Raw genomic sequence first — 25,339 nt, 5'->3', positions numbered from 1 at the left:
CCCCACCCCCCCAAATACGCATATGCTCTAGTACTTCAAATGAGATGCATGAATTTTCTCTGTCTCTTCTTAGGCAGTTTGCTGCAGCCCTTTCTGATCTGTACGAGGCGGCGCGTCTGTGTCCCAGTAACAGAGAGATCAGACGACTGCTGGCCCGAGTGGAGGAGGAGTGCCAGCAACGTCCAGGCACTAAACAAACCCCGACGCACCCCTACCCTTCACATCCTGAGGGGGACGACAATGATGAGGAGGAGGATGATGATGACGAGGACGAAGAAGAAGAAGATGAAGAAGAAGAAGAAGGCATCAGAGTGCTCGAAAAAGCTACTGACAGCCGGGGTCTGAAGCACTCCCATCGAGAGGAGGAAGACGAGGAGAGGAACACTGAAGAGCCTTCCCGTCAGGAGAAAAGGAAGGAGAACTGGCAGCAGAGCAGAACACTGCCAGACTCCTTGGGCCTGGCTGTGCCGGACGCCCAGTCCACCTCTCCTTTGCCCTCGAGCCGCGCGGCACACAGACGCCTCCCCTCCAGACAGGCTCAGAGCATGAAGAGCCGAGAGCACTGCAGTTCCCTGCAGCCGGACCTGCGTTCTGCCCAGAGCGCCGGCTCCAGCCCCCGGCCCAGTCGCCACAGGCCCACCTCGCTCCGTGCTGGACCCTGCATCGACATCAGTCCTCTGGCTCCAGAACTTGGTATGGACAGAGCAGCTATGGGAGGCACCAGAGAGCTGCTCAGGGATGTTCAGGTAGGTGGTGGTGTTCACCTGGGGCATGTAGAGACTATTCCGCTGGCCACAGAGGCTGCTGTCGAGTCCAGAGGAGAGTTCTGCAGGAGCAGCAGCGTACGAGTGTCCAGCTCCTCCAGCAGCTTGGCCTCAAGCGGAAATCTTTCAGACGGTGGACGCAACCGCAGCTCCATCGCCAATGACAATGCTGCCATTACCCCTGACAACTCCAACGCCAGACAGTCATCTGAGCACAAGCCACGTCCTTTTATGGGTGTAATGGACAAGACTGCACGCTTTCAGCAGCAGCAGCAGCAGCAACAACAGTTACAGGGCCACCACAGCAATTCCATGCACGGTTATGGCTGGCAGGGTCACGGAACGGAGGGGCTTGTGGAACCCTTCCATAATGGGACGCACCAAGGCGAGTTCCACTCAAAATCTCACTCCGCCGGTTCAGGCTATAAAGACAGCAGCTCCAACCTGAGCATGCAGCAGCACTACAGCGAGAGCAAGCACAAGCAGGCCAGCCTGGCCCGGGATAACCCCATCCTCATAAGCTCCATCAAGCCTAAACGCTCCTTCATCGAGTCCAACGTGTAGCTGCTCCCGCTGCTAAGCACAGCCTCACAAAGCACAAACTCAATGATGCGTTCAGATCTAACGGATGAGATTTCAATATTTGCCAATTGAAATTTGACTTTGGTTATTGATCGAGACATAAAACAAAAGAGGAATAATCGTTACAATAACAAGGCTTCGCTTTGGCCTCTACGTCTTATTCACAGCATTACCTCTACGGCATAGAACCACAGTTCAGTTTTAATACAGACTATATCCAGGATAAACCGAGCTCTATGTGAGCTGCACTAATAGAACCTTAAGCTGCACATAGTAAGCAATGAGGTTAACTGCAGCTATGAGGTGAAGATTGTACTGGCATATCTGGTACGATTATCTTACATTTAAGCAGAGGGTTTACTGTAGTACTCTTCTATAAGGGCAGAGAGTGTCTAATAAAGGACATTCTAACTTTTTTTAAAGCCTCATTCAGGAGCTAAAAAAGCAGAATACTGTATCCTGACATAGTACGCATTATAAAAAAGTCTGGACAGTATTGGAAATGAGGGTAAAAAAAAAAAAAAAAGCTGTGTTTTAAAATTTAAATAGATTTTTATACAATTACGATTGTGGACAGTATAAACCTAAAACAGTTAATATTTTGTCCGCTCAACTTTTTAAATTTCATTTATTAATATTCACCCATTCCTGCATTTTCAGCCTTTCTGTAACAAATTCCAAAAACAAGTTGAGATACTTTGTAATGTTGTTCTTTCTTCTTATGACACTTAAAAGATGAAAAGATATGTAATGCACATCAGATATTTCAGATGTAATTTTGCAGAATGAGGGGAGTTTTGTCTCTTTTGGTGACAGGTCAGGACTGTAAGCAGGCCAGTCCAGTACACATACTCTTCTCTTCTGCAGTCATCCCTTTATAATATATGCAGCATGCTGTTTTTCATTGTTTCTTTTTAAAACTGCATGGAATTCTCTGGAAAATATTTTAGAAAAGTTTTAAAGGCAGCATATGTTGCTCTAAGCTCACAATGTACTTTTGTGAAATGCAGGAATGGATGTATATTAAGATATTAAACAAAAATGAGCAGATAAAATGATAAATATATTGGGTTCATACAGTTTGCAATAAAATAAAAATCTATTTTATTTACCATATTGTCCCCACTTTCTCTGATTTGGGGCTGTAAGGTGGTAGTAGAAGAAACCCTATGTTGTTGCAGTTGTGCCAGCTTTCGGTTCCTGGCTGAGGCTTTAAGACATATTTGTGCGTATGTGTATTAAATCTTTTGTGTGAATGTGTGTGTGTGTGAGATAGAGAATGAGGAGGGGTGTGTTGTACAGTATATTTCCTTATATTCCTCTCTACCTGCTAATGTATTAATTAATTTATTCATGGCGCCTACAGCTTAGTTGATTGTTTAAAACATTCTATTTTATATATGTTATTTTTGCACAGCTATATATTATGATATATTATTATAAACCTTTTGAGATTTGAGAAAGGTATGCTATATATATGGCAAATTCTGGTTTACATGCTTTAGAGGAATGGTTTATAAACAAAGCAATCCATTTTCAGGTTTAGAGGGGTAGGTCGAGTGTAAGAGATTATTTTATATGTATATTATTTGCAGTTGGTTCCATATATAAAGCTGTTAATGATTGTATTCAGCATAACACCACATAATGCAACAATAAAGCCCAACTTTTAAATGATCCTCATGGTTATTTGTGGTCTTTGGCTACAACTAAATAAACTGTGGACATACGGCAGACTGGTTACTGTAGGCCTGTATCTTATTGGCTTACCCTACTTTAAACTTGACCTCAATAACTTATCTATTAGCTTTTTCAACCAGGCCTTCTAATAATTATAAGTTACTGCCTTACCGCACACTGGGCCTCATTTTCCAAACTCAGAGTAAAAACACTGATCTAAGATCACCTCTCATCAGCTGTGCAATAGAATTTAGTAAACCTGAATCATAAATCAGTTTGATAATTATGGGATAATATTTGGATATGACCATGTTTTTTTTAGTGATAAGAGTCAACTAATGTGAATAAGATGGTTTGTCAACTTTAATAACAGCATTTTAATACAGTTGAAAATGTAAATGTTTTTGGTCAAAACTGACACTGACCAAAATGGTCTGAAGGCCAGTCCTGAATATGTTTTTTTATACATTTTGCCACAAAGCACTTAATAGAATATTGTAATATTATAAATGTATTGAGCATGTTATATTGGCATACCATAAAATACAATATGCAGTTCCAAAATCCCCCATTCTTTAGGTTCCGATTCTAATTTCTCATTATAAATAAATAATAAATCAGAAAAAAAAATAAATCAGTATATTGATGCTTGGAAAGGAACTAACTGCATTATTATTTTATTTTATTACCATTTTATCAGTTGTAAGAAATACTTTTAAAAAGAATATAATTTTTCAATTATATGTGGAACATTATATTTAAAAAAAACAGTAAAACATAAATGTCCTACTTCCTACTAATAACCATATAGTGAGCATTTCTTCCTTTGGAATAAATCTGTTTTTTTTTGTTTGTTTTTTGTTTTTAACTCATTCATAATTAACATAATTAAATGTACTATATTTAGACTTAGACTTCTACATTTCTTTATTCATGAAGGCAATAACATAAAATAAAATACTTTGGTCAACAAAAAGAAATTAACGGCTTTCCCCCAAAATGGAATGGTAAAAGTGGTTGATAAATGGTAATACATAGGCAGGGTTTAATTAGGGCTTAATTAATATTGCCCAGTATGTTTTTGTTAGTAAGTAAAGCCCATTAGCATAGTATGAACTGCTCTGCCAACTTTAAACATAAAAAAGGGGTTTTGATTTAATTGCTCTTAAAAATGGCATAATTGCATTTTTATGCTATATCATTATATTATTGGTATAATATGGTCTCAATATATAATCCAAACAAAAACTGTGATTTAAAAGTCCTCGTCACTAAAACTACATTAATTCATTATTGAGTTTATAAATGCCCAGTTTTGGACGTGCTGATAATTTCCTCAAAAACATTTTAAAACAGGACATTTCATGATGTTGGGCGTCCACTCTTATCTGTAAAAGGTCGTTATGGTTTTCATTTGCATTATATGTGATCAGAACAGCAAGATCTGTTTCACACCGGATTTCTCCTTTAACAACACTTGCTCTGGACACAGATGGAATTTAGCCTCCACTATTAACCCGTTCGTGCAGAAAAAAAACACACACAGACCAGTGAGACAGACCAGTGAAAAAGTGAGAACTCGTGCCTGGAATGGTGGTAGTGAGCCTTAAGGGCCCAACAGTGTTGGCTCTCCAAACCCAGTGTTTGTACTTACTAGAGCTGTGTCCGGAAAGTTTTGGTTAAATGTGGGTTGCCAAAGCTTTAACTCAAAGCTCCTCCGTACACAGACAGTACAGGAGAGCAGCTGGTGTGTGGGATGTAATGTTGGGTCTCTCAACATTCCACCATTCATTCCTATGGGGAGCAAATGTACATTAATTTTGCGAAAAAACACAAATCAGATCAATTCAAAAAGCATATTGTATAAAACATGGACCTATGTGTATACAGAATTTCAATAACCCATACTAACATTTATTCAGTAGTTAAATATATATACACAAAAAAAAAAATTGGTAAATCATCCAACTGGGTTTAACGCTTTATTAAGACTGCATTGCGTTCGAGTAAATATATAATTATTTTCAACCACAGTTTAATAATCATTCATTAACCTGGGAGAGGAGGCACTCTGTAAAATCCCATTCACACCCTCACAGCCTGTAGTGTTTTAAATAAGCTCTAATGCTGCATATTCCCAACAGTCCAATCCATCTCTTGAAGCTACTAGCTAGTAATGAAATGAAATGTAATGAAAAGTCGTTACTTAGGCTAAATGTTATTATAGCTCTACAGGTACAGGAGCAGCAGCACATTGCCAGTAAACATCGTAATAAGTGATATTTAAATGCTATTTATTTAAAATGTTTTTTTTTTTTCACATTCAGGCAAATATAAATAAGTGCATTCGATACGGGTTGATTAAAATGGTTCTTTAAAAATCATGCAGCACAATTTTGAGATTCTATCCACCAAAATATCTTCTTAATAGACAACAGTTTCTGCACTGTAACTGAGGTACAGCACAGTAGAGGGAAGTTCAGAGCAACAAATTCCTAAAAAGAGCCTCAAAAATTCCCTGATTTCTGCATAAAGTTTACATACTCACCACATCCTTGAAATCTGACAGAATGTTTAATGTGTACATGAAGAAAAAGGCTGCGTTCACAATGGTGGATTTTAAAGGTGTCATTTCACTAGACACAATTTAGTACTTGCTATTTAAAAAAAAAAAACATAGTTTCCCAAACCGACGTCAGCCCGTGAATTAGGATTTATGGCCTCGTTTGTCCACCTTGCAGACCCGTGGAGGGAGCATCACAGTGCTGTTAGCCAATCTGAGGTGATACATTTGCATATCATGAATAATCATGAGTAAGAAATATGGAGATTTTGTTGTTCTTTCCTGCCCACTCTTCCACCCAACTAAAACAGCATGAAAAGGGCATTCATTAATACAGAAACCACCACAAAATGAATGAAAAAAAATGAAATGAGACCTTTAAGAAAAGGGGGCTCGGGTTTTAGACAATTAGAACAGTTGAGTTGTGACTGAAATGGATCCCTATTTATGTTTTCAATCAGTATTAAGTACGTCAGCTATTTTCTTTGACTGTCCAAATCGTAAAGTGTAATTTAATCGTGAGGCACTATAAACTCCCGCACTGCAATAATAATTTATAGTAAACATCATCGTTCACTACATAAGCTAAATAAGGCTCGCAGCTGCCGCTCATATACTTGAGCTTGGTCATGTAGATTTAGGTGTTAAGCTGCTTTAGACTTGAGCAGCTGAAGTGGCCTTGAGGATCATTGATTATTTAGCATGCTCTTTAAAGCTCTTAAGCTAAAGAGAAGGTTGAGCAGTCTCACTGAACTCCTACCTACAGCTCAATCCACATTTACAGCCTAAAGCTCTAATCTCAAGTGGAAATGCAGCAGCTGCTATTGGACCACAGCTAGATTTCAGCTCCCCACACCTGCAGGAGAGAGCGGGCGAGGGGTTCACTGGCTGCTGGTCCAGCGGCAGATGGCCATTTTGAGGGTGCGGTTGGGGGTGAGCAGCGTGGTCTGCAGAGGTAGGTTGGTCATGGGACTGGAGCGAGTCTTGGTGTTGATCCAGCTCTCAATGGCCTCTCGCTCGTATGAATAACCATCTAGCACACAGAGATAGATAAACAGAGCACAGGTCTTAATGAGGTGTGGTTATCTTTTGAACCATAGACTTAGTATTCATTATACCACAGTTAGTTCCGACCCTGCAAAATGATTGGCTTAGAAGCGTTCTGTGAGTGCCGTTATCAGCCGGTAATGTGCTGTAACCAAAGCTCTACATATATTACTCTGCCTCATACAGGTAACCTAGAAACGATGCAGCGCTTACAAACCAAACAGCGCTGCTACAAACAAAGCAGCAATGGAACTATTTTAACTCGCAGAGTGTTTATAACCAAACAGATCGTATTTAACTCAAAATCTCATCCTCTTTAACTCAAAATCTTTCAATAAACAGCGATAATCGAACTGTGGAATAATCGCAATAATACACTCGAGGTTCTATGGCCTCATGCATACAACGCAGCACAGCAGTGCCAGTATTACACGTTATAGCACTCCCCTTTGTGTATTATTGCTTAAGTATCTGTCAATGAATGAAAAAAGCATGGACAGCACAATGTCTCTCCAAAAAGTGAACCTATCACAAGTCTAGCACCTCTGCTGGCAGTTTGCTGAATAGCCCCGCCCATCTTTATATGTTTAAAGGTCAAACAGACCTGCCCATTTTCCATTTAAACTGTGCCGAATCCCTGTGCTAATATTGAAAAACAATTCATGTTGCACAAGAAATCAGATTGTATAGCCTTATTCTATAAGAAAGATACGTTATACTTGAAGTAATGCAAGTGTGAAGTGAATGAAGTTAATCATGTTATTAATTAGATCATGTGGTGTTATTGTGCTATTGGTTGCATAATTGCTTAGTTCTTGGAGTTTTTCTATTGTTAGTGTAAAAATGCCCAATGTGATCTAATTAGCTGTTAGTCAACCAGCTAATGTTAGATGTTTAGATGTGCTGGAGTATTAGTTTTTGGTCTTTGCCAGCTATCTTGCTGAACCCTTTAACAGGCCAGGATTTTTATCAATTGTCTGCCTGACATTGCACCACATAATCTTGAGGATTTCTATTCAAGCATTACATAAAGAACGTTCATGTTTGATAAGGAACATTACTGAAAAGCGTAATTGTAATAGAAAAAATATAAAACGTAGTAAATCTGCTAATGTCAAAATATAATAAATAAAATCATAAAATTGGCTCTTTCCTGAACTTCATTTTAAATTAATATGTTCCTGAAAAAAAAAAAAAAAAAAAAACATTTCATTTCTTCCAAACCTTTAGTTTTGTTATGTTTGTCCAGGTTTTACGTCTATTTTCAAACATCTGGAATTAATAAGTGGAGCAGAGAGAGAACAGGCTGCTTCTCCAAGTGCCCTGTAGGAGATTTCAGAATGTAAATAAGTTATTTTACTGCAGAAAAAGGGGTTTTGTATCACCTTCACCTGCAGCCCGTATACAGGTCAAGGAATTTTAAGGGGTTAATATATAATCTGATCTGAATCCAGTTTAAACATTCTTTTTTTCTTTTTCTTTTTCTTCTTCTTCTTCTTCTTCTTCTTTTATTGGATGCTGGTATCTGCTGACTCTCTTACAGCAGTTTGGGGGTTAAATTGGAAGGTAGTAGCTTCTGTTCATCTCAGCAGTAAACAGAGCTGAGCCACGGTATTGTAATGTAGATGGTTTGATGGATAAAAAAAAAAACACAAAGTGCTCTTTTACAGATGCAACATTACACTTAGTAGTGAAAAATCTGCTTTGCTTCTGACCTCTGACCTCTACTGTTCAGACAGAGTCTAGGTACAAACTTGACATCATTGCAGAGGATGAACAGCATAAAGTAAGTATAAAAGTACAGCCAAAAAAATGCAGGATTCAAAGGTTCTCACCAGCAGCAATCACTGGGTCTTTCATGATCTCGTGTGTGATTGGACAGAGAAACTCGTCAGGAATTCCGTTGGACACTGGCGCCGTTCGTAACTCCTCAATCTTCCTCAGTACTTTACTGCGCAATCCGAGTGACTCTGACATCACAAAATTTTTACACAGGTTAATTTCATTCTCTACCAGCCAATCACAATCAGAGAAAAGTAATAAATAATACTAAAGCTGCAGCACATTAAAACAAAGCAGTAGTACTCCTCAGTTGGGAGGCGATAAATATTCTATTTCTAATTCATATTTTTTCAAATGCTCTGTATAATTACTTAATTTAATCATTTATTTATTCTTGAAATATAATTTTGTTTGATCTTTATTCGCCTTTAAATGCCATACTGTACAACTCCCACTCAAATATTATGACTTAATTCTTAAAATATAGTAAAATATTACTATGACTTAATTCTCAAAGTGTCATTTCTATATAGCTTTCTTCCAAATATACAAAATTAACAGTAGCCCTAAACCACCTTCCTAATAAAAAAACAGTGGGCTGGAAATTAAATAAACAAAGTATGTTGTCTGCATACTTTTGCACAGCACTTTATACTGTATTTCCATTTTATGTTCTGTAGCATTAATAGCTTTCACTATGATGACTAACAAAACACACAAAAAGGAAAAGAAAACCCATTAATGCAGGCTGCTATATTAGCCTAAAGCCAACAAACCCATACAGACAGCGTACTCAGAGAGATTTAGGGTGATTTTACTCTCACGCCTGGTTGGGATAGTGATTTGGGGTATTGGGAGACATGCATATTAGAGATGTATTATGTAAAAGGCTGCTGGTTTGGGGATTTCAGCTGGAGTAATCAGCTTTTAAAACACTTCCCTCTGCCTGGGCCCACAGTGCACTGGTGGGAATATTACATAACACCCTGAAAATCCCATGTTTACATTTGCTACAATCTCTAGGATTACACTTTATTTAGGATTTTATTTTATTTCAATAGAATTCACCTCCTTGATCTAAGATTTCCTGCAAGACTGTCTGGGGAGATGTCACAGGAAGTCTTTATTAATATTACATGTATTATATAATTCTGTGTAATTCTTTACCATAGTATTTTAATTTATTAACGTTAAGCTGATCGTTTCATGGTAGTAGAGCTTCGGGCAGTCTTTTTTTCTTCTGTGTAGCATGGGGAGTAATTACTGGCCATAACATACACACACACACCTCTGCGTGTGCGGCTAGCTGTTTATAGCATACAGTCAGCACACATCTTTAATTACAAAGTAATACCTGGAAGAAAAACAATCTCAGTGGGTATTTATCCACATCAAGAGACCAGGAGCAAATTAATTGTTATATTTGGAGAATAAAATACAGACTTTAAAACCTTAAAACATGAGTGAATGGGGGTGTCAAAAAAAATCCATAATATGATAATTGTGGTTTATCAATGGTGTCTCCAAATCTGTCCATTTTGCTGGTGTTCGTAGATTTGATGCATTTATTTCTTTTGCATGTTTGTCACACTTATATGTTTTAGATCATCAAACAAATTTAATCATTAGTCAAAGACAGCACAAGTAAACACAAAATGCATTTTTAAATGAAGGTGTTTATTATTAATGTAGTATTTTCCCCTCCACCTAATAACTGGTTGGGCCACCCTTAGCAGCAACAAGCGTTTACACTAACTTGCAGTAAGTCTATCACAGTGCTGTGGATAATTTTGGCACAATCATCTTTGCAGAATTGTTGTAATTCTGCCACATTGGAGGGTTTTTGAGCTGAACGGGCTTTTTAAGGTCATGCCACAGCATCTCAATCGGATTCAGGTCAGGACTTTGACTAGGCCACTCCAAAGTATTCACTTTGTTTTGTTCAGCCATTCTGAGGTGAACTTGCTGGTGTGTTTTGGATCATTGTCCTGCTGCAGAACCCAAGTTCATTTCAGCCTGAGGTCTCAAACAGATGGCCAGATTTGTTGGTACACAGCATTCAGAATTCATTGTTCTATTTAGCACAGAAATTCTTCCAGGTCCTGAAGCAGCAATACAGCCCCAGACCATCACACTACCACCACCATATTTTATTGTGTTACTTGTGCTTTACTTTTGTCTTGTCAGTTCACAGAGTATTTTCCCAAAAGTCTTGGGGATCATCAAGATGTTTTCTGGAAAATCTGAGACAAGCCTGAATGTTCTTTTTGCTCAGCACTGTTTTTCGTCTTTGCACTCTGCCATGCAGGCTATTTTTGCTCATTTTTGCCCTTTGGATATTGTTGCTGCGCTCTTGGAGTAATTTTGGTCGACCAGCCACTCCTGGGAAGGTTCACCACTGGTGTGAATAATGGCTCTTACTGTGGCTGGCTGAAGTCCCAAAACTTTAATGACTTTTTCTCATTTGTTTCTGATTTTTTATTTATTTTTTTATATTGGCATGGTGTCTAGCATTTGAGTATCTTTTAGTGATTTCCTGATTGAGAATCAGGCCTGGGTGTGGCTAGAGGAATTAAACTCAAGTTACGTTTTAACTGGGGGGATGGGGGGGCAAACTCTTTTTCACACAGAGCCATGTGGGTTTGGATATTTTTTCTCCCTTAATAATGAAAACCTTCATTTTTGTGCAAAAACTGCATTTTGTGTTTACTTGTGTTGACTACTATTTAAATTTGTTTGATGATCTGAAAAAAAATATATATATTATATTTTTATTAGTATTGTCCATCGCTTAAATATATTTTTTAAATAAATGTATAAATCACAACAATATTTTTTGATCATTCATTAATACATTCATGATTACAACAAAAAATATATGCTGGTTGCAGCAGCTATGTGCATGTGTGTATGAGAGAGTAGTGAGAGTTACTTAAGCCATTTAATCCATATTTCAGCATAAGTAAAAAAGAATGTGCCCTCTGAACTCTACAGTGGAGGCACTGTGTTTACATCATTAAATAAAATGTTAAATAATCTATAAAAAAGGTGAATTGTGGAAGGAAATAATTATACATGTTAGTATAATTAATGTGTTCAAACTAAAAGGTGTTCATAATGTTATGCTTGATCAGAGTATATTATCATGGGCTCATTTGGATCTGCAGATACACAGTCATTATATCAATGGAAGTTCCTCACAAGAATAGCAGAATGAACCTCTGTGTATGTGTGTATGTGTGTGTGTGTGTGTGTGTGTGTGTGTGTGTGTGTCCTCACCTATACGGAGGTCTGTGCTGAGGCTTTCTTTACTGAGGGAGAGCAGTTCAGCTCCATCAATGTTATTGGCCTTGAACGTGTCGATGAGGCTCTCCAGCCCCTCCTCCCGTAACCATGACAACACATCATCCTCCGACCACTCGCTCACCATCAGCCTGGAGTGACCCGGCCATTTCCTGCCTGTAAGACACAACAACAGGAAGTGATGGCTGTAAGCGCATCAGGAGTTTAATCTGTGCGGTTTACTGGTTGTCTGAATTAAAGGGCCGATATCTGAAGAGAACTGCTGAATAATCTGCAACTTCCTCAGAATTACAGCGTATTTAAATCATCTAAACTGATGACATAATCAGTTACAGTGGAAGTAATGCATAATCCATATACTGTACAGCTAATGTCTACTGTATTATGTGCATTTATTTACTTATTATTATCTAATAACCAGAGCTGTCAATTGATTAAAAAAAATAATAATCATACAATTTGCTGAGACACACCAGTTTATTTTACTGGCAGAAGCTTCAAATTCAGCCAGTTACTGACACACACCAGTTTATTATACTTGTAAAAGCTGTGTGTGTACTAGAGATTCAAAATACTGTTCATAGTGTCAATCAATTAAAAAAATGTAATCAGATTAATCACAATAGCCTGTGATTAACTGCAATTAATCACAATTGTTCTTCTTAAGATGCAAGTTTTTTATAGTGGATATTTAAATGTAAATAAAAGAGTGATTTTAATTATATTTAAATTAGTGGTATACATTAAAATACTAGTATATACTGGTATGTTTGAAGGGAAATAAAACTGATGTGGGGTGGTGGAATAAAAAAATCTATGATAAGTCGGATAGAGGAAACTTTTTAACCTTATTGTAAACATCTCAGAGTAGTTGTAAGGATTTCTAAATTAGATCTGAGCACAGGATGTGGGCGGGGCAGATTACGGCGGTAGTTGGGATCAACTTTGTTGTCATAATTAATTGCGTTTAAAAAAATAACGTTACTGATTCCAAATTAACGTTTTAACGCTGACAGCTTTAAACAAAATATAAATAAATACAGAAATAAACATTTGGCCAAAGCACAGAAACTCAAAGCCTGTAATTTATTTTTCCACTTTGTCCAGAAATGAATAAATGAAATAGCCTTCTTGTATTTTGTCTTGCTTTCCAAACAAATTGCTAGTTAAAAAATACATGCTAGTTAATGCTAAATTAGCTTAGCTAGTGTTACTACCCTGCCCCAGTACAGCTTGCATCTTTCAGTTAGTAGTCTGTGAAGAGATAGTAAGCTGATACCAAGTATGATTAGTGATGCTAAATGCTTTTTTTTGTTTCAGAGCTCTTCTTGTCGGCTCTGTTCCTCACTCCCTGCACTGTATTTGTGAATATGAGAAGTGGGGGCCCTAAAATATCCTTTGTTCCACCAACAAAGAAGAACAGTGAAAAATGACTTTAAATAAAGTCATTGTCCAGAGTAAATTATATTCACTTTTCAGCCAAACACCAAGAGTGCTTTTTTTCTTTTTTTTTTTTTTTTTTACAATTTATTGCATTTTCAGCCAAATATTTGAAGTGGTCAAATATCCTACTACGTTAAATACCTGGTCCCTTTATTACAGATACATTGTTAACAGGCCAAGCTGGTTAAACTCTAGCTTATCTTTTTCTATCCTATGTCAATCCCATCATCAGTAAAAACATATGAGAAGAGAAATGGATCATCTCCCTCTTTGCTCATTTGTGTTGTCTGGTGTTATCACACTCCTCATCACTCTCTGGCCCTCAGAGGCTAATTATGTACCACAGCCAGCACAGATACGAGAAGCATGCCTTCAGATGACCTTCAGTTGACCACCGGTTAGTGATTTCTCACCTCCCAGTCGGCAGGGGTGTGTGTGTGTTTGTGTGTGAGTGTGTGTGTGTGTGTTAGTTAATTATCAAAATAAATAGCATGGATCTCTCTCTCTTACCTGCTTCATGTGAGGCAAAAGCAGCTTCATCTGAAATAAAAAGCAAAAACACACAGAACAGAGTGGTGAAATTAATCTGTACACTCACTGTGTGAGGCAGGGAGCAGTTCTGGGGAAAATAAACTGATGACTAATTGCAGAAAACAGGTTAATATATTAAAGAAAAGAGATTGCGTAAGGATTAAGGGACTTGTTAATAAAGCACAATGTACTGGGAATTACAGTTCTGCTGTGCTTGTTTTTTTGGTTAATACACTATGTGGTCACAGTTTACATATATATGTGGGGTTATGCTGCTGATGCAACATTGCCGAATAGCATCACAGTGCACTCGAAGGAAAATGCAGCGACTCGGTTCTAATACATCAGCTCACAGATGCCTTGACGGTGCTCAGACTCCTGCTGCAGATGGCTAGCAGCTTGACCAGAGATCTCCTGATCACAGTGGCAGCACCCTAGTCTGCCAGACCATTTAGAGTCAGGTGTTTTGATACAGCTTCAGACTACACAAACATTTCCCAGCCTTTTACCTTTTAAAATGTCTGGGTGAACAATTTTAGTAAAAAATGTAATTTGATCGAAGTGGTTGACCTGCAGTTAGAAATGTCTAAATATTTATATATGCTTTTCTAAAATTCTTTGAATTACCTTTATATTTTAGCACAAATTGTATTGATATTAAAATGGTGTTATTTTAGAACTGACCCACATGCTACACTCACCTGGAAGAGATTTGCCAGACTCTACAGAGAGAGAAAAAGAGATCACAATAGATAAATTACTGTTTTTATGGTTAAGCAATACAATCAGGTGTTTTTCATCAAAATGTCTAAAATAACAATATGCTGAAATATGTATATATAAACTGAATAAGTGTGAAGTGATTTGCAAATAAAAAGTAAAAAATCATGCTACGAAAAGACAGAGCACCCCTTATTATTTATTTTCTCATTCTCCCTTTAAACTAGTTTGAACAGTTTCTTTTGTTCCAGTTTTGTTAAAAAATAAAGTGTAAACATGTTTACAACTTTGATTATATGTGTGGTTGGCAAACGAGGAGATCACAGTGGTCTCTTGTATATGTTTTATATATATATATATATATACACACTGAGATCTGACAAGGTTTAAGCCTCATGACTTGTGACTTGCCCTGGACTTGTATTTTGACTTTGAACATCTCTGACACTCACCGTGAGAACTGCTGCCATCCTCCACCATCCACACATTGACTGTCTTGTCCATGGAGCCAGTAGCTATGAGAGGAGCAGTGGGGGAGAAGGCACACGAGGTCACATACCTGCACCACAGAGACAGAAACAGAGGGGCACTTACAGGTGAGACTTATCTGAGAGAGAGAGAAAGAGATAGATAGATAGATAGATAGATAGATAGATAGATAGATAGATAGATAGATAGATAGATAGATAGATAGATAGATAGATAGATAGATAGATAGATAGATAGATAGATAGAAAGAAGAAGAGAGATAGAGATGAAAAAAGAGAGACAGAGAGCAGAGAGAGAGACAGAAAGAGAGAGAGAGAAAGAGGGCGAGAAAGAAAACAAAAGAGAGAAAGAAGAGAAAGCCTACCTCTCATGCTGGTTCAATTTGTAGAGTAAAGAACCATCATTCTGCAAGATAAAACAAAATTATACAAATTTAATTTTAGCCCCATAATATTATTCAGAATTACAAGCAGTGAATAAATTTAAATTATGACATTTTGATGGATGAAGTGCTAGAAATATCCCATTACTAAGATACTCACAGCTTCATACACAGCAACAGTCTTATCCATAGACCTTCAACAGAAAGAACATCAGATCAATACAGAACACACACACACACAGATACACACACACGCACACACAAATGCACACAATTCAGTTCTACTCCAAAACCTGCAGTAATCAAAAGTGCAGGGAGCCATCTAGTGGCAAGACATTGCAAGTGCAAAGAAATCTACATGCAGTCATCATGACATGACAGAACCAGATGAGCTCTGACTCAGACAGTGAAGTACTTGATACAGTGATGGTTAAGACCACAATAAAATGTAACTGTGTGAGCATGTGTATCTGTAATACTGACCCAGACACTAAAAGCTGTCCGTCTGCAGAGTAGGCACAGGAAAGCACTGTAGCAGACTGACCAGAGAGAGTGTGCACCAGCTGCATCTTACAACCTGTAAAACAATCAATCCTCAGTTACATCAAAGCACCTCAGAAACTATATGCTCCAAATAAGAATACACACATCACCTCACCTATGACCCGCTGCTACAACTACTGCCTGACTACTACACTGAACCAGGTGACTTCACTAAATATCAAAGACCGCTACAGGAAAGAGAGTGGCGTGATTTTCAGCGGGATAAAAGACTGTTTAGGAAAAATCTTGACACAAAGAGGCTAGATGAGAAACAGAAGTTCACACACACTGGGGATTTACAGAAATGGACGCGCTTGGTGGCGATTCTGAATGGAGTATTCTTTAAGAATGGAGTGTTCTCAGCGTCACGTGGGGATGGACGGCAGTTTGGACTACCGCTGCTCAAGTATGTGGCTCGTATATTAAAAAGTCTCCCTGTGGTTCAAACTCCACCAAGTGAAGTTACATTTGAGAACTTGTCCATGTGGATTGAAAAACAGTTGTGTTATGTGCGGGAGGTTGTTCAACCTGCACTCGCAAGTGGAAGACAACGGCATAAAACATCCCAGAAGGTAGGCAGAGACAAACTAAGTTACATGTGGCAGCACCGTAGAACAAGAGCAATAGATATTATTCGAAATAACAGCACCTATCCGAATCCACCATCTAGCTCTGGTAATGTCGATCAGGTGTATAACTATTATTTAGAGAAATGCAAGTCTAAAACACATATGCTAGATGAACTGCCACCATGGAGTGACGAATTAAAGGTGAATGAACCTGATTATTTACCCTCAACGTCACAATTTACTCTGCATGAAGTCGAAAGGGTTATTTTAAGCCTGCCCAATAATAAAGCAAGTGGAGCCGATGGTGTAACGTATGAAACATTGAAAGCTACAAGGCGACAGACTGCTCCAGCTTTGGCGAGTATTTTTAATACCTGCCTTTGTAACGGAAAAGTGCCCAAAGCATGGAAAGGTGCATTAGTACAAAGGATTCCAAAAAAGGACAATATACCAGGGGATCCATCGACATGGAGGGACATTTCTCTTCTACCAACGGTATATAAAGTCTTTATGAAATGTCTGCTTGGCAGAGTACTTCCTTGGCTTGTGGATACAGGAACATTGTCAAGCAAACAAAAAGCCTATATTGAGCGTCAAGGAATGAACGAGCATGTTTTCTGTTTAAAGACTGGCATTGATGATTTCAAACACGAATCAGCCAAGTTGTTTGCAGTGTTTTTGGACTTTAGAGACGCTTTTGGGACATTGCCACATAACATTATGATTAATGCTCTTGAAGAAATACATCTTCCTAAAGCATTTGTGGACATAGTGAAAGATGTTTACACAGATTCTTTCCTGCAGGTTATTTGTGGTAAAGATATAACAGAACCCATACCATTGGGGATAGGAAATAAAACCGGGTGCCCTTGGAGTGCAATGAACTTTATTCTTGCTATCAATCACTGGCTTAAGTGGCTGTGTATTTATGCACCATCACAGATGTTGACACCTAATCCTGTTCAAAGTTATGCAGATGATGATGTTCTTGCATCAAGAGATGAAACTGTACTTAAGAACATGCTTTCATTTCTAAGATGGTCAGCATTAGAAGTAAAGCATACTAAATGTGCAGTGCTTTATGAAAGAAGAAGTGGTGGAAATCGTTGGTATAAATCTAAGACAGATAAGCCTCCAGTCTTCTTAATTCTTGATAAACCAATTAGAGTTTATAACAGACATGAGAGCTACAGCTACTTGGGCCATAAAATTAACATTGCAGGAGATTGGAGTTATCAGGTTGAGCAAATGAGGAATGAATTTAACTTTAGATTGGAGCAGGTTGACGTTTCTCCACTACCAATTATAATGAAATTGGAAGCAATAAGAGAAATTGTATTAGCTAAAATTCAGCATTTGTTTGCCAATGTCCATCTACCACAAAATGTTCTTCAAGAAATAGATTCTAAAATTGTGCAGGTTGTGAGAAAGTGGCTCAATTTAAATACAAGATCAACCAGGTGCCTAATTTTTCAAAGGCGAAAGGTTGGAGGCTTAGGTGTTCCAAATTGCACCTGGATATATACAGCCACCCGGCAATTGCATCTGCTCAATATGCGGAATAATGATGATAAATTTGTGCGGGAAATGGCGAGAGCCTCATTGTTTTTGGATTTTAGACGCCGCAAAATCCCGCTAGCTTCTGCGGAACAAGACAATTTTTTAGGATTTAGAAGAAAGGAGAATGGGAAGCTAGACGTTCAAGCTCAGGGATTTGGGGTATCATCAGACTGGCCAGATCTTAATGACTTATGTAGGAGAACTGATACAAAATTAAAATGGACAGCGTTAAATGGAGAACCTGTAAATGTCTCTGAAAGGGTAGTGAAGGATCCACTAACTGTGGCTGAAGCCTCTGTCTACAGTAATGGAATATTCTATAAGCTGCAAGGAAGAGCATCACGAAAAATATTGTTAGATGTTCAAAAAATAAAGCAGCTGCAATATTGCTCCAATCTGAGGCTTCAAGGAAAGCTAGCCAATCTGTCATTTGTTGATCATTCAGTCTCTCATACCATTTTTAGGAATGCTGTAGTTAGTGAGGAGATTCTTATATTCTGCGTGAAAGCACGTTTACAGATTCTTCCAACTAAATATAACCTTTCACTTTGGTATCCATCTAGCCACTTACCCTTCTGTATGCTGCACAGTTCAATGCAGCACCTGGAGTCTGTGGCACATATACTGAATGGCTGTAGTTCTCTTAAAGGCTTGTATGTTGCCCGACATGACAGACTTGTAGACCTGATAGCTGCTCAGCTTCCATATTCAAGAAATGAACTGGTTTTTAAACATTCCAAAGTTCAATCTGAGTGGTTCAATGTACCATTTGAAGTTTTTTTAGGAATTGCCAACACACCAGATATTATCTGTGTGTCCCAGAGTCAAAGGACGGCTGTGCTGTATGAAATATCATGTGCATTTGATCTGTATTTGGAACAGTCATATATTTTAAAAATGACTAAGTACCAACCTCTGGTTAGAGTTATTGAAAGTTTAGGGTTTAAATGCCAACTGATAGCCCTGGTGTTTGGAAGTCTTGGTCATGTGCATAGATTGGCAGTGCGTGGTCTTGGGGGATTAAGTAGAGTAAAAGCTAAACAACTAGTAAAGTTCTGCTCTATTTCAGCGATCACTGGGAGTATGCATATTTCGAAAAGGCGCTGTTTTCTTTATCCATAAGTAGAGAATACATGAAATGTTGTGATACCTTGTATGAACTGTATGTGACATGTTTGGACAATTTTTCTGAAATATTTTGTTTCCTTATTGTTTATTATATTGTATATATTTGGCTGACATCAGTTATCCTCACATTATGCACATCAACTGGTGTTCACTGTCTATTGTGTTCAACTGCACTACCTCCATTCTCCATCTCCATTACACACACACACACGAAGACTGTACATTTACACTGTATATTCTATTTCTTATTTGATTGTATTTATATGTATCTTTATATTTTATATTTGATCTTTTTTAACTTTGTGTGTTGTGTAACCTGCTGCTGGATGGATCTATCTATATGGAAACAAAATAAAGTATAAAATGTGTATATATATATATATATATATATATATATATATATATATATATATATATAAATAATCATATCAGATAAGATTTTTTTTCATAATATTGTATTTTACTGACTTTTTTTTTTTTATTAAATCACACACAGATAGTAAGATGTTAACAGGAACATTATTACAGTACATTAACTAATTATTACAAGCATTAACTTATGAACTATAAATAGCTGTTAGCGTCCGTCAGGGCAGCCGGTTGAACTGAAATATCTGATTTTTTTTGCAATTCGAGGAGATTTTTTTTTCGTGATTATTTTATATATTTTATATATATTATATATATATATATATAATTTTTTTTTTTTTTTTTTTTAACTTATTTCACATGTTATAATGGCAAAATAATCTTTAAATTGCCAAAGTGACCAAATGACTTCACCAAATGATTTCCCTGTTGCAGACAAATTTCAAATGTCAAAATGAACAGGAATCTTTCAATAAAATCAAGCGTGTATAATATTTATCACACGTTTTTAGCATTGGCTCTTAAAGACTGTGACATTGACATTTCAAATAAACAAAAGGTGAGCTAGTGAAGCTTAGACACCTTGTGCTCCTTCACCTTTGGCTTGAGGATGCCCCACAGGCAATCAATTGTGTTTAAGTCTGGTGACGTACTTGGCCATGACCTCATCAAGGCAGTTGTCATTTTTGGAGCCATGTATGGAGTTGTTATCATGTTAGAAAACTGCAATGTGGAACATTTTCTGAATAAAGGGGATCATCATGGTCTCTTTCAGAATGTCAAAGTACATGTTTCAAGTTAATTCATCCATTAATAAACTGCAGCCCCCGAGCATGATGCAACCACCACCATGCTTGACTGTAGGCAAGACCCAGTTATTGTGGTACCCAGTTATTTTGGTACTCCTCACCAGAGTGCTGCCACACATGCTGAGCCCAACAAGTTTATCTGCATTTTGTCAGACCACAAACTCCAGTAATCCATGCTCTTGTGGGCTGTCTTGTGCATCAGCTTCAGAAGAGGCTTCTTTTTGAGAGCGTGATGTATGGCTTAAGCACTGCAGGCTGACCCTCAGCTTCATCAACCTGTGCAGCAATGCTTAAAGCACTTTTTTAAGATAATCTCTGGATATGATGCTGAACACTACCTTTAATCTGGTCTTTCATTCTGAACACCAGACAGCAGTCATGCAGTAAATAGAAAATGAAAGTCACTTTACCTGTTGTGGAGACCCGAGAAATAAGCCAGATTTTTAGCAAGCTATCCTGACCACAGGATGCCAAACGAAACTGGATCACAGAACTAGCCATGTCTGAAAAAAAAGAGATTTTAAAAATGCTGAACCAGTCTAAATATTGTAAACTAAAAGCTAGTTTATCATCTTTTTTTGTGGTCTTGTGGCTGTGTTTGTGTGGCTGGTGGCTATGTTTATTGAGCTGTATAGATTGAAAAGATTGATCAATGTGCATGTTTCACATATTATGTTACTGTTTTTAGCACATAAATAAAGTATCCCAATCCCATAAAAAGGTCAACACAGATTTAAGTGGTTCAACTAAGTTTAACTCAAAGGTCAAAAATGGGTTCAGAGCTAAGATTTAAAGTAAGTACAGGGAAAAAAAATACATATTTAGCAATGCTAACATTATTCATACCTTTCATCATCTGTGGTGCAAACTGGCAGCAGGTCACCCCGAGGTCGTGGGCGTATTTTTCAGCGTGAAGCTGGTTCATACTCAGGTCCCAGATTCTCAGATCTCCGTATGTTGAACCCGAGGCAAACAGCTGACCACAAGGGGTAAAAGAACAGGCCACCATCGTAGTGTCTGGGACTGAACCAGTCCTGAAAGAGAAAGAAGTACTTCTGTACCAGCGAAAAAATTACAATACAGACTAGTGATGCACTGAATATTTGGCAACCGAAAACATTTAGCAACTAAAAAGAATGAATAATTAAATAATAGAAAACACACAATAATTTACACCAAACAATGATTTTTTGTGTTTTTTTTCTTAAACAGAGGAGCAGACGATACTGTAAACAGCAGTGGGAGACCCACTTCTCCCCCTCCTCACCTCCCGGACCCGTTGGGGAGTGTGGGATAGAGCCAGCAGGAAGAGCCAACAAAGGACAGGTTTAAGTTCATTTTTATGCTCATTTCTTTCTCACAAATAAAATGAAACAAATTAAATAAATACATTGTTTAGCATCTCTGATCATAATAGGTATCTATTGCAAAAATCTCACAGTTATCCAGCTGAAAGATATTAGCTGTACAGGGCTAGGATATTACCGGGCTAGGAGAAAATCTGCTTGTTTTACAAAAGACTGGCTGTCATTGTCTGTGCAAATATCTCTGATGTTTGACTCAAGTAGCACTACTGAGGTATATTTATTTATATGATTAGAATAGCAGTTCTAAAACATATTAACAAGTAAAATAGTACTCCAAAAAAAAAGCATGATTAAAACTGCACTGCTCAAGTAATTTTATGATTAGAATTGCACTGCTGTGGTAAACTTATTGTGGTCTGTTGGTTTCTCTGTTGGAATACTGAAAAGATAATTGTTCATTAAAGATTTTTTTTGTTGTTTTGTTATCACTTTTGTATTTAAAAAGAAAGTAAATTACATTTAGGCCATTTATTGTATTCATTGATGAACAAAACCATGAAAACCTGCCTGAAATTCAGCCTTTGGCCAAATGTTTCATTTTGTTTAGTTTTGGCCAAAAATATTCATTTTGCTGCATCTCTAATAAAAACATACCAACTATTTTAGCTTTGGATTTCCTTATACAACTATCAAAAATCTCTAGAACTAAAAAAGAAAAGAGTGCCTAAACTGGCACTCTTTATTAAATGTTATAATAAATTGTTCTTGGTTGCAGAACTAGTTGATACATAGAGGCTGGTATCTGTTGCAGATCTTTTAAAGCTGAATTTACCTGAGCAGAGCTCTCGAGGGGAAGTCCCACAGAGCCAGGGAGCCATCTGATGCTCCCGACACCAGCCAGGAGGAGTCTGGTGAGAAGGCACACACTCTGACAGGGCTCCTGCCCGGATGCTCAAAAACAGCCTCGATCTCCCCGGTGTCCATCTTCCACACCACTGTGGTGGCATCTGTGGAGCAGGATGCCAGATACTGCCCACAGGGACTGAAGCAGCAGCAGTGGACTCCGTAGCCATGGCCAGACAGCGGGGAGAAGGACAGCTCAGTGAAGTCTCGGGTGGAGTAGACCCGGATGGTCTTATCTGCTGAGCAGGTGGCCAGCAGGGTGGAGGAGAACGCACACCAGTTCACATCATCCAGGTGGTTCTGTAAGCTGCAGATGAGAGACACCATGTTGAGCGGACACTGGGTGGTCCCTGTCAGAAAGGAAGAGGGAAAGCATTTACAGTATTAGTGGGGTTCTGGAATGGTGTAGACTAGCCATATGAGAGAGAGAGAGAGAGAGAGAGATAGAGAGAGAGAGAGAGAGAGAGAGAGAGAGAGAGAGAGAGAGAGAGAGAGAGAGAGAGAGAGAGAGAAGAGAGACAGAGAGGGGAAAAGATAAAGAGGGAAAGGGGAATACAGCTAGAGAGATCAAAAGACATAGAGGCAGAGATATACAATGTGAGAAAGGTTTTAGTTTTAGCTTTGGTTATGTTTCAAGAAGCCTCTGGAATGTCAACATTTATTTCTGTCAAAAGTTCAGGTCTGAACTCCTATGTTTCCAACATGCTTAGTTTGCAACCTGATTTTAGTAGGTTTAGCAATCTCCTTAGATGTTTTCTCTGCCAATAATGTGACCCATCTGAAACAGATTAACATTTTTTCCACAACCACAGGAAGTGTCTTTTTTTCACCTGATGGTTTATGATGTAAATGAGAAGCTACTCACTGCATCAGTTAGGGTTAAATAACTGACAGTTTAAACAAACACCCATTCAGTAATTATCCAATGGGAGGCTCTTACCAATTTGTAAATTAAATCCAGGTGGTGACCTTTTTGTGACCAGGCAGTGTATAAGCAGTGTGTAAGACTGGTGGAGGAGAACATGCCAAGATGCATGAAAACTGTGATTAAAAACCAGGGTTATTCCACCAAATATTGATTACTGAACTCTTACAACTTGAATATGAACTTGTTTTCTTTGCATTATTTGAAATGAAATGAAAGCTCTGCATCTTTTTTGTTATTTCAGCCATTTCTCATTTTCTGCAAATAAATGCTCTAAATGACAATATTTTTATTTGGAATTTTTGGAGAAATGTTGAACGTAGTCTATAAAATAAAATATGGTTCATTTTACTCAAAATTAGAGAAACTGATTCAGAAACTGAAGTGTGTAAATAAAATCCAGGTGGTGACCTTTCTTTTTTTTTTTTTACCAGGCAGTGTGTAGGTAGAGGTATAAACATATATGTATTTTCTTTTATAACTGTAGCAGAACCTTTGTTTTATCTTTATTATCTACTGTTGATGTTGCTTTTATTTTATTGTAATTTCAAGATCAATAAAGTATATTTAAACATTTATCTCCACTTTCATACTCAGTATTCTGACCTCCTGAAGAGACGCGTTTCCGAGCTTTTCTACATTACAAAAGTGTTAAATATCTCTATCTACAGTTTGAATAATCGGTTAATACTGATCCCGAGTCTCTCAGAAATCAGTAGGTTAGTAAACCTGGTTTAGCCGCGGCGCTAACCCCGCGGAGCTGGAGCTCACTCACTCACCGGGTTCACACGGTACAGTTTTACCCGCTTTAACTCTTCACTGTCCTCCAGCTGAACTGAAGCTCCGCCACACAGGAGAGAGAGAATTACTTACTTGTTAAAGAGAAAACACAACAACCTCACCGTCTCCCTCCTGCTTCCTCCTGACGTTAGCGTGACGTTGTGCGGAGATCACGTGCTGTTTGTTTATGGGAGGAGCGGCGGCGCTCTGCTGCTGCTGCTGATCTGTACTTCACACACAACACCAGTAAATCAGGAGTGGATGTCTGTGTGAACAGGTTATTATTCCTTTAATTTGTTTTTCTCAGCGTAGTTTTATGTTTTTACTGTGTTTGCTGCCTTCAGGCTCTCTGATTAAGTCCCTATTTGGTTAAATCTAAGTGTGTTGGGTCTGTTTGTGCCACAAAAGAGAATACACTGAAAACCCTAGCGTGCTTAAATGAAGCTTTTTTATTTTGTTTGGATTAAATAACAAAACTACATTGAATAATGCATTGTTTTTTTGTTTTTTTTTACTATTATTACAGTTACCCTAACTATAATACTAACCCCAACCTTAACCCTAATAGGGGTAATTGGTTATATATATATATATTTTTTTTTTACTTTTTCGTTAATCCTTTTTAATTCACATTTAACATAATACAAATATATTATTGGTTTCTGGAATTATGGTTCCCTCACCGTTTTCTGCCAAAATTAATACCTTTGTGCAAATATACAGCTGTGGACAAAAATGATGAGTTTTTTTATTTTATCAAATTGAAAACCTCTGGAATATAATCAAGAGGAAGATGGATGATCACAAGCCATCAAACCAAGCTGAACTGCTTGAATTTTTGCACCAGTAGTGGCATAAAGTTATCCAAAAGCAGTGTGTAAAACTGGTGGAGGAGTATATGCCAAGATGCAAGGAAACTGAATAAAAACCAGGGTTTTTCTATTCCACCAAATTTCGATTTTTGAATTCTTAAAACTTTATGAATATGAACTTGAAAGTTCTGCGTCTTTTTTGTTATTTCATTAATTTCTCATTTTCTGCAAATAAATGCTTTAAATGACAATATTTTTATTTGGAATTTGGAAAAAAATGTTCTACGTAGTCTATAAAATAAAACAATGTTCATTTTGCTCAAACATATACCTATAAATAACAAAATT

General features: G+C 37.7%; 2 protein-coding genes across 8 annotated transcripts in view; one reads left to right on the top strand and one right to left on the bottom strand.

The window, feature by feature from the left end:
* tanc1a (tetratricopeptide repeat, ankyrin repeat and coiled-coil containing 1a) overlaps positions 1–3,023 on the top strand; it is a 138,299-nt gene extending 135,276 nt beyond the window's left edge. For all 3 annotated transcript variants that reach the window (XM_022675252.2, XM_022675253.2, XM_022675254.2), the window contains one exon: positions 74–3,023. In XM_022675252.2, coding sequence (XP_022530973.2) covers positions 74–1,328 — 1,255 coding nt within the window. In that variant the 3' untranslated portion in view covers positions 1,329–3,023. The remainder of the gene's footprint in view (positions 1–73) is intronic.
* wdsub1 (WD repeat, sterile alpha motif and U-box domain containing 1) lies at positions 2,595–24,364 on the bottom strand. Of its 5 annotated transcripts, XM_049479067.1 has the most exons (14): positions 24,179–24,309; positions 22,404–22,824; positions 21,111–21,319; positions 20,675–20,767; positions 15,770–15,863; positions 15,447–15,480; positions 15,269–15,309; positions 14,868–14,974; positions 14,397–14,417; positions 13,675–13,704; positions 11,698–11,877; positions 8,472–8,606; positions 6,446–6,622; positions 2,595–4,820 (listed from the first exon to the last, which is right to left on the bottom strand). In XM_049479067.1, the coding sequence occupies exons 2-13, from the start codon at positions 22,799–22,801 to the stop codon at positions 6,471–6,473; spliced, it is 1,494 nt and encodes a 497-aa protein (XP_049335024.1). In that variant the 5' UTR covers positions 22,802–22,824; positions 24,179–24,309; the 3' UTR covers positions 2,595–4,820; positions 6,446–6,470. The 5 variants fall into 5 exon arrangements, with proteins under 5 accessions (XP_049335024.1, XP_049335026.1, XP_049335027.1 ...); XM_049479069.1 differs by lacking the exon at positions 2,595–4,820 and having other exon boundaries at positions 4,996–6,622; positions 24,302–24,364; XM_049479070.1 differs by lacking the exon at positions 2,595–4,820 and having other exon boundaries at positions 4,996–6,622; positions 21,111–21,298; positions 24,302–24,363.
* Positions 24,365–25,339: the final 975 nt, after the last annotated feature.

The sequence above is a fragment of the Astyanax mexicanus genome, chromosome 5 (assembly GCF_023375975.1).
Source record: "Astyanax mexicanus isolate ESR-SI-001 chromosome 5, AstMex3_surface, whole genome shotgun sequence".
Taxonomy (NCBI): Eukaryota; Metazoa; Chordata; class Actinopteri; order Characiformes; family Acestrorhamphidae; genus Astyanax; species Astyanax mexicanus.
The sequence above is the reverse complement of the archived record's forward strand: the minus strand, read 5'-3'. Positions and strand labels throughout refer to the sequence as shown.

Coding starts and splice junctions, on each gene's coding strand:
- wdsub1 (XM_049479069.1), bottom strand. CDS start 22,801: ATGGTGTCTCTCATCTGCAGCTTACAGAACCACCTGGATGATGTGAAC. Junction 21,320..22,403: donor CCCTCGAGAGCTCTGCTCAG/GTAAATTCAGCT, acceptor TCGCTGGTACAG/AAGTACTTCTTTCTCTTTCA. Junction 14,418..14,867: donor GGATGGCAGCAGTTCTCACG/GTGAGTGTCAGA, acceptor CTCTCTCTGTAG/AGTCTGGCAAATCTCTTCCA.